The sequence below is a fragment of the Archocentrus centrarchus genome, chromosome 15, assembly GCF_007364275.1.
Source record: "Archocentrus centrarchus isolate MPI-CPG fArcCen1 chromosome 15, fArcCen1, whole genome shotgun sequence".
Lineage (NCBI taxonomy): Eukaryota > Metazoa > Chordata > Actinopteri > Cichliformes > Cichlidae > Archocentrus > Archocentrus centrarchus.
In genome coordinates this window covers 23,359,643-23,369,224 of record NC_044360.1, presented here as the reverse complement: position 1 = coordinate 23,369,224, position 9,582 = coordinate 23,359,643, and the positions used below count along the sequence as shown (strand labels likewise).

Genomic DNA, 9,582 nt, shown 5'->3' with positions numbered 1-9,582 from the left:
GGCGGGGGGGTGCATGTGCTGCCTGTTTCAGATCCCTCTGCAAAGTTTCAGTTGAGTCTCTCCTTTGTGGATTTGCTAGAGTGGTGAAGATCAGTATCCCGCTTAAGGCTCCACTTCTGGTTCAGCTTCAGCACTGACTGCTTCATAGCCACATCAACCACTCCTCTTTTTTATGCAGATTTCATTGTTAAACCCACAACTGCATGCTGCCAAGTTCCTGAGGCAGTGAAGCAACCACAAACCATAACATCTCCACCATCACACTTCATGGGTGAGGTGAGGTTATTCTTCTAGAAAGCTTTGGTCTCCATGAAAGTCTTTATCTCAGCTAGCGAGTTTTTTTTTTTCCATACATTTTTCTTTAGTCTACAGAGCGCTCTTTAGATCTTTGCGAGATGACATCCTACATTTCAATAGATGACTCCAGGTGCTGCAGAGGTCTCAAAATCATACAAAAAGTATGATGGTATGTAACTGAAGCTGCCAGAGATCCGTGTAGAAATGTTTCAGGTGTGATATTAAAAATGAACTACATTTGTACAGTATTTTTTCCAGTTTTTTAATATGAATTAAACAAATATCTTTTCTATATAAACAAATTGTATGAAAAAAGGGAAATGTATTCATAGACAGTTACATAAAACAGCAATACAGTACATATTACAGAGGTCAGGAAATATATTAAGTAGTATTCAATATAAACTTTTATGAGCAGATCAATCTCTGTCCAAGGAGTGTGCAAAATAATGTCCCTTTACTGGGTCTTTATTTACTGGCAACAAATGTCTGTTAGTTCTTTAGACAAAATAGAAAACTGGATGTTTGAAGTCGAGGGCACTTTGGTCCTGATGTGCCTTTAGTCAGTGTGCAAAACTATACAAATGCAAAACAATGCCACAGGTCAGCAGGAGTCATTATGAACTCCAGTCAGTAGTGGTTGAGCTCCTCTGGAGGAGGAGTGAAGCTGTAACTGTCCTCTCCTCCGATGTAGGCGCCGATGCCACTGCTTTGGCTTCCCCATTCGTAACTGTCGGCAGCCAGACTAGAAAGAATTAAACAAAAAAAAACACGCCAGTTAGAACACCTCATCACCATTTTTCCTTGCTGCATGTGCAGCAGTTTCTAGGGAACATTGTGGCGCGTTTACCTGGCTTGGATGTTTTGAGGCATGACGCTCCACGCTAGGTCATCGTCACTGTCGTATCGCCGCGGGTTGTCGAAGAAATAGGCCCTAGAGGAGAACACGTGACCAGGAAGCCCAGTGCCGCTCTGCGGGGCAAGCCGAACACAGACCAAAACAATGAACAGAAGACGCCGAGGCAGACGCTAAAAGGTTATTGTTTAGACTGTATTTTACATAATCTCTTTTTTATAAACCATCTCAAAGAGGGATTCCGACTGAGTTAAGGTAACTGCTAGCTCACCCTGTCCAGGTTAGGCTGTCGAACTCTGAAGAAGAAAACGACAAGAGACGTGGGGAGCAGCTCCCACACAAACAAGATCACTCCAAAGACGATGTAGCCAGTGTCGCCCAGAGTTGACTGTAGATCTGCCTGAAAGAAAAAGAAAAATACTGTCAGCCGCCTGTGCTACCCCTCAGTCTCCTGACAGGAGAATCTTTAGGTGGCACAAATTCCCCAGAAGTCCTAGAGCACATAGTTATAGGGTGCATATGAGCCTCAGTGACTTTATTCACCATATCAATTCAAAAGCAAATGACTAAGTAAGAATAAATACAAACCACTGAGAATACTGTCACTTTCTGTGATTGTTTATTATTATGGTAAGAACTAACTCGGACATTTGTAGTAGATGCATCTGTGGCATCAATGTGAAAATCCTAGGAGACATCGTTCTTGAGTCACCGTGTCCAGTGATAAAAATATTTAAAGGAGTTGGCACACATGCTTACTCTGGTTCTCACTTTGAGTTAAAGGGGTGATGTGTTATAATGGGTTATTAAGCGAGCTTTAGATGGACCTGTCAGAGCTAGGATAGCCGTTTCCCTTTGTTTCCACACTTCCTACAGTCTTCTTGAGGTATAAGATAGAATTATGCTTGTCCAGTTTATCCAGTTAGACAAGAAAGTGACAAAGTACTCAAACTGCTAACTTTAAGCATTATGACCCCCCCCCGGTGATTCACCTGGTCTGAAACGTTGTACCAGTCATAGTCAAAGGAGTTAATACACTTGTTTGAGAGTGCCAGTACCACCAGATTGTAGCAGGCCCTGGATGCGTACAGAAGGATGACGATGGCTCCTATAACCGTCACCTGGCACACCGACGTCCCCTGCACAGTTAAAAAAAGAAAAAAAAGTGAGTCATGCAATCATATTAGGCTGAAAATGAGACGCAAACTGGTGAGAAATCATTTAAAGAAAGTGATCTAGATCTTCTCTAAAATCTTATGTGTGCTTCCTTTGTCCACGCTGCAGCGCTCCACAAAGTTTCATGCAGTTTGTTTGTTTTTTGCATAATCATGATGCTGAATTCCCAAAAACATACCTCCTATATATACACAGCAGGAATGGCTGCATCATTATTAAGGCGTGATTTTCTTTTTTTGGCTAGTGTGAGAGAACACACACACAAAGAGAGCGTCCTAAGTGAGCTGAACTCTAAGCTTTTGCACGCATCACAGCACACTCTGTCATGCACAAGAAGGACATTGCGTTGCTAGGGAACGTTCGCTACGTACCACGCATGAATTATGAGCAGAAGTGCGTCTTCACACAAGGGTGCACAATACCTTTTGATGACAATGACTGTCAGATCAGTCAGAAGCCACTGCATTCAGGAAGTCTACGCAGTCAAATATTAGTGGTCCTATTTGACTTTCACTAACAGGATGTCTCACCTTGGACTCCAGGTAAATGTTGGCCAGTGACATCTTGGCGATCTTGTAAAGACACAATGCCAGCGAGATGGCGCACAGGACGAAAAGCGTGTCGTTGATCGTGACCCTCACTAGCACGATGGTGTGGGCTTCTGCGGAGGACATCCTCACCAGCAGGGCACACACCAAATTGACAACTAAAAACACCAGGCTGATGAGCAGGAAGACGAGGTACAGTGGCAGCCTGTTGTTCAGGAAAACAAAAAGAGAGAAAAATTTTTAGTAAACCCAAAAATTGCTATAAAAAGAACTGGAAAAAGTCCACCTATTTTCTTAAAGCCCTGGTCTTACCTGTACCTCAAAAGCTCCGGTGCGTATTTCGACTTTGCCTTAAAAACAACCTGTAAAAAGGAAACAAACAAAGCATCATGCAAATGAGTAATGCCCTTGTTTCAGACTGATTTCACTTCTCTATTCTTGCTCTCGGAAACACACAAGACATCCTGATTAAAAAGGAACCTCATGGTTGAAAATGGCTTAACGGTGAACTTTAGATACGCAATGGTCGAACAGCACACGGCCCCAAAGCTTCGAGCCTTCAGTGTTCGTTCGCCACTGTGACTCACATCAGCGCAAGAGGATTACGCTAAAAATAGGCTTTAGGCAGAGTCCAGAGGAGCTATTATTTAGTATCTGGATTATGTAAGCAGTTGAAGAAATGATTCACTGCATCCCACTTTGTACCTGATATGAATGGGAGTCTGTTGCACAGAGAGCAACAGGTAATATTTAGTAGACAGCAGACTTCCTATATGAATCACTATTACAGTGTCATAACCGCATCAGGTAGTCTGGGGTAATGATTTGTATTCAGACGATGTTACTCTATTTCAAGCAAAGAAAATGGATCCATCCATCCATATGATGGATGGATGGATGATGGATGGCTCTGAGTTCATATTCATTCAAAGATGCTTTCCAGGCATGAAAAATTAAGAAAAATTGATATGAAATATGCCATTATAGTATGGTGTTTATGGACAAACATGAGCTACATTGTCAAAATGTGTTGATCCTTACTAGTTTAGTTGAAATCTTATACCTAGAGCAGTCAGGTGGCCCATCTTTGTCCCTGTCCTCCCAGCCATGGCAGTAGTTTACAAAAATAATCCCACACATCAACATTTCAGAGCAGCTCTGACATTTCCACGTTGTCCCGCTCAAATCTATTCTTTGCCCTACATTTAGTTTAGTTCCCTCTTCACACTGTAAGCTGCATATCACCTTGTTAAAATAATGGCCTAAGTCATTTTTTTATGGTTTTCAAAAAAGACCAAAAAAAAAAAAAAACTAGAAATCTACATGATTTAGGCAAAAATAAAACTTTCCTTAAAAAACGACTTACGCCGCTATTTTAACAAGGTGACGGTATTGGACTAACTGGTTTCTAAACCAGCTGGGGTGTGACACTTTTTTTTTTTTTTTTTTAGAAACGTCCCCCTTCATCAAAACAAGCGCATGAAACACAGTGTTGACAGCATGTGACAAACTCACCTGTGCAAAGTAAAGGTTCATGAGACTGAGTGTGAAGAACTGCAGGCAGACAGGGAAGCAGTAGAGCAGCCAAAAGGGAAAGGGCCCGAGAGTGTTGGCTGTGACAAAGTTCCTGAAGTAGAAGGAGAAAAGCACGGTGCGCAGCGCCGACCACAGCAGGCACAGGAACAGGAACACAGTCTGGTAGCTGAAGCGCTTGTGTCGGTACCGCAGGACCAGCCAGAGCTGGATGTAAATGAAGATGAAGAGGAGGGAGTAGAAGACGGTGTAGACCACCGTCAGGCCCAAAGTGACGTAGGGTGGCACGGCCGGGCTCAAAGTAGGCAGAGGCTGCGGCTCGTCCGACGCCGAGTGCGCCTTCTTCTCCGCCAGAGCTTCCATGACCTGCTCTCTCTATCCGGGGGCGCAGCAGGGGGTGTACACCGCCGGTTCCTGCAGCTTCACAGAGCCAGCTTGTCGGCTCTCTCACTCTCTCACACCCGGCCAAAGAGAGAAGAGAGCCGCGGCAAAAAAAAAAAAAAAAAAGAGAGAGAGAGGAGGAGGAGGAGGAGGAAACAAGGCTGTCAAAACGAGCGAGGGAAGAAACGCAGCAAGTTCAACTTCCTGTAGTACAGCCAGAGAGCAAGGCACATGATCAGTGATGAGAATGAGCCGTTTGTCAGGACAGCGGCGGTGAGCAGGAAGCTGCTGGGAGCTGCAAGTAGGAGCTCCGAGAGAGGACCAGCCTCCTCCAGCGCCCCCTTCGCTCCACTCTGCGCATTCATTACGCGACGCTACGCATCAGCTGACGCACGCTGCTGTACCTTTAACCCTGTGAAAGGGGTTCCCACCGCAGCACTGATCCCGGGAGGGCAGCACGCATATATTTACCTTCATTTCATCAAGATGAATGAAATAAAAAGTAATATTAATCACGCAGAAAAAAAAAAAACTCTCAGCTCCCCCAATTCACACAGTAAATGTCAAAATGTCTATTAAAGGGTTTAAGGTCACACTGTCGCAGAGTTCTTATAGTTTTACATTTTCTTCTTAGTTTTTTAAAATTTCGTTTTGACTTTTTGTTTTCAAGTCAGTTTGGTTCCACCTAGTTTCCAGAGTGACTGTGCTAGTTTCAGTTTAGTTTTTAGTGTTTTAATACAGTTTGTTTTAGTCTTAGTTTCAGTTTTTAATTATTTTCAGTGTTAGTTTTAGTTTTTAGGCCTCCATATTTTTATTTTATTTTAGTTTTTTCCAAGTTGACAAATTCGTTTCAAATTAGTTACGGCTTGTTTGAGACAATGGGTCTCAATCAAGCCGTTTAAGCCCTCTTCCACATCCCTTTAAGCAAGCTCTCCTCTGATTGGCTGCCCCTTGCAAATAGAGGGTTTGACCTGCAGGTTGGTTGGGAGGCTGTGCTTACAGTCAGAGCTGTGCAGTTCAAATGACTATGATACAGAATATCGCTATAATGTGTGAGGTCACAGCACTCTCTAACATTAGCTTTACATCTTATTCACACTGAACTTAGAAAAAACTGGATTTCAAAATCATACTATTAATGGGATGAGTTCCAAAAAAAGAAAAATGAAGCTACATTCTCTGATTTTATTGAGCATTTTAAAATGATCTATTTATGAATCTGCAATTATGTTTTTCCTAACTTTGTTTTGATGTGTATTTCTATATGTGTCTATGTCTGTTTAAGTAAAAAGTGCAACATTAATCACACTACAGATCCCAGAGTAGATAAAACTGTTTGAAGTTTAATTACAACCACAGGGTTTATGACCCAATAGGTTACTTATCCAATCTGCACAGAAATCCGAGGGAAGTTTGTTATGCTAAGTATCCTAGCAGGAAGGTTTTGGTTTCACAAGACCAGGGCATGTGAACACGAGGAAAGTCAAGGATGGAGGTCACTCTGTGACTACTGTGATCCATTAATCTTTTAACACACAGGGACAGTGCCAGCCAGACACCAAACAGGATGCCATCAGCTGCAGTGCTTCCCTCTTTAGTGTGAAACCACAGATTGGTACTCGGCTTTACCAGAGGTATGTCGTATTGTGTTTGGCCTGTTAGGTGTAAGTGCAAAGATAAATGCAATTATATTCTCGTATTTGTCTTGTTGTACATACATTTTGACTTCAGAGGTGTGGATGGATGTCTTTAGATGGGTGGTAAGTGTCAAAGTTACATCTAGATGAATGCCAGGACCCAAGGCACTCACGGCAGAACACTGCAGTAAAAGCGGTTTTAATATCGTAGCTGTGTACTATCAGTGTATACAGAAAGTATAAAAACTCCTTGTATATGGTATATATTGGTTTCTTTGTTCTCTGAGAGTTACTTCAGCCTGGCCGCAGCCCTTCATACTGCCTGCATCTTTGGTTTCATCTGTAACAGTATTGGCGTGATAATGAAATAGCACTTCAGTCTGATTATCAGGCCACAGTGTCCTGTTATAGACACATCAAACACCAGCCTGCTGGTTCCTAGGCAACAGGGTTAGAGAAAACAGACTCACTCAGACAGTAACAAGTCAGAGCTGATGGCATCACTGGCACTGATGTAAATATCCCAACAAGGGCCCATTGTGCATCACCATTTAAATGCAGTGTTTCCTACAAACACTGTTTTATGATGGATGTATATTATCTTCTGATAAAACTATACAACTGCCTAAAATAATTATGTTTTCTTTGTTAAGGGAATGCAAATTCACCCTATTATGTAAATGTACTGCATATTAATACTGAAACCGTGTGATTCTAATGAGTAGATATTCCAAAACCACATGTCAAAACCCCACAAATTGACCACAAGGTGGCGCCTTATAACTGTAGAATAACAGAAAGGCACAACTGGGGCACCAGATAAAGTCAACTTTCTGGGATTTCCTTACCGTGATTATTGAGCATACACCAAGCAAGCAGTAATGTTTAAAAAAACAAAACAAATTTTAACTGATTTTGTGTATATAAACAATCAAAACAGGACTGGTGATGTCAGCTTGACTGCAGGATACTATCTGAGGTGGTGACTAGCTGAACTACATTATGTACAGTGCTTCCTAACTTCTCTTTGTGTGTGTGTGTGTGTGTGTGTGTGTGTGTGTGTGTGTGTGTGTGTGTGTGTGTGTGTGTGTGTGTGTGTGTGTGTGTGTGTGTGTGTGTGTGTGTGTGTGTGTGTGTATTTGTAAGTTGTCCAAGCTCCAATCATACCTGGCCCTATGTGAAAAAGTAATACTCATCCAGGAGGTCACAAAAGAACCCAGGACAACATCAAAAGACCCGTAGCACTCACTTTCCCTCAGTTAAGGTCAGAGTTCATGATTCAACAATGAGAACGAGACCAGGCAAAAATGGCATCCATGGGAGAGTTCCAAGGAGAAAACCACTGCTGACCAACAAGCACGCAAAAGTTCATCTCACATTTGCCGATAAACATCTTGATGATCCCCGAGACTTTTGGGAAACAAAACAAAAGTTAAACTTTTTTGGAAGGTTTGAGTCCTGTTACATCTGCATAAAACTAACAGAATTTCATAAAAACATCATCGAACCAACAGTCAAACATGGTGGTGGTAGTGTGATGGTCTGGAGCTGCTTTGCTGCTTCAGGAGAACTTGATGTAATTGATGGAACCATGATTTCTGCTTTCTATCAGAAAATCCTGAAGGAGAATGTCAGACCATCAGTTCATGCGCTGAAGCTCACTCGAGTTATGCAGGAGGACAATGATCTGATACACACCAACAGGCCCGCCTCTGAATGGCTCAAAAAAAAACAAAATGAAGGTTTTGTGGCCAAGTCAAAGTCCAGACTTTGGCATGACCTTAAACAGCCCATTCATGCTGAAACATTTCTGCAGAAAGAGTGGACCAGTTATGTGAAAGATCATTGCCAGCTATTGCAAATGCATGACTGCAGTTCTTGCTGCCAAAGGTGGCACAGCCAGCTATTTTTTCATAGGATGAGTGAGATCAAATCTGATGTCTTATGTGTGCGTATTCCTTGTACATTCTTGAGTGTTCACAGTATTTCAGCTCCAAAGCAGCTCAGAGCAGTTAAAGACATATTTCATTTTGCTGTAATAAAGTCATTCACACAATACATATTAAGAAGAAACAATAAAAAACATTAATGTCGGGTGTTTTATCACAGCATAAAGCAGCCTGACACGGGGCGAGAGGTAGGGTACACCCTGTACAGGTCGCCAGCCCGTGGCAGGGCCAACAAAGAGGGACAGACAACTCTCATTCACACCTATGGGCAATTTAGAATGACCAGTTAACCTAACCCCAGTAACTGTATGTCTTTGGACTGTGGGAGGAAACTTGCAAACTCCACACAGCGAGAGGTCCAAGGCGAAGGTGGAATCGAACCCAGACCTTCTAGATGTCATTCTAGCTGTGAGGCAGCAATGCTGACCACCACTCCACTGTGCTGCCCGCCTCCTAAATCACTCAGTCCTAAATCTAGCAGCATACTGTATCACACTGTGGAAATCTTGGCATGTCTCGGATGTAATTTGTTATGTAAAAATGCTTTAAGGTTTACAGTGTTCAGCATGTCTGACATTACAATGCCTTGTTACATTATAAATATGTAACAAGGCATTTTGGTGGACCATGAATACCAACAGTCATAACAGTGTGGACCAAAGGGTTGGACGGTTCACTAACCATCTCAGAAACAGCTCCAAGTGGAAGCATACTACTGTACCAACATGCCTCTCATTATCCCAGCTGGAGAGGAGTCTGATAGCCTCAGCACATGCCTCAGATGATTAGTGTATGGTACAGTGCTTTGTGATATTGTGCTTTACATAATGTTTCAGTCATGGGGCTCTGTTGCCGGTTACTGGTCCATGCTCTGATGACCCGCTGGCCTGTGTCCAACTCTGCCAATAGTGTTGTCCCTCTGGAGACAGTGGCCCTTTTATTATAATCACGTATAATCTACACACAGCTGTCTGTTTTCTACTGTATTGGCAACACTGCAATCATCCGTTTGAAGAATATTAAATAAAGGGACGTGAAAATGACCTCAGCTCTTCTCAGATTTTCATTTTACTCACTCTTGTCGGCATAGTGACCCTGAGCTTGCCATCCTAAAACGGACCCCGACCATTTGTTGCAGGAACTCGGTTAAAAGAAAAGTATGGGCTACCTCTCACTCCAGTGTCAGTGAGTTTTAGTGACCGCCC

General features: G+C 42.6%; 1 protein-coding gene across 1 annotated transcript; it reads right to left on the bottom strand.

Moving 5' to 3' along the window:
• Positions 1-580: 580 nt before the first annotated feature.
• On the bottom strand, positions 581-5,122 carry gpr137ba (G protein-coupled receptor 137Ba). Its single transcript, XM_030747919.1, has 7 exons — positions 4,393-5,122; positions 3,190-3,239; positions 2,860-3,082; positions 2,146-2,292; positions 1,425-1,553; positions 1,148-1,269; positions 581-1,042 (listed from the first exon to the last, which is right to left on the bottom strand). Exons 1-7 carry the CDS (start codon positions 4,771-4,773, stop codon positions 928-930), a joined length of 1,167 nt encoding a protein of 388 aa, XP_030603779.1. The 5' UTR covers positions 4,774-5,122; the 3' UTR covers positions 581-927.
• Between the last annotated feature and the right edge of the window lie 4,460 nt (positions 5,123-9,582).

Excerpts from the sequence above, each read along its gene's own strand:
- gpr137ba (XM_030747919.1), bottom strand. The coding sequence starts at position 4,773 with ATGGAAGCTCTGGCGGAGAAGAAGGCGCACTCGGCGTCGGACGAGCCG. Across the intron at positions 3,240-4,392 it reads TGAACCTTTACTTTGCACAG|GTTGTTTTTAAGGCAAAGTC; the intron begins GTGAGTTTGTCA and ends TCCTTTTTACAG. Across the intron at positions 1,554-2,145 it reads GGTACAACGTTTCAGACCAG|GCAGATCTACAGTCAACTCT; the intron begins GTGAATCACCGG and ends TTTTTCTTTCAG.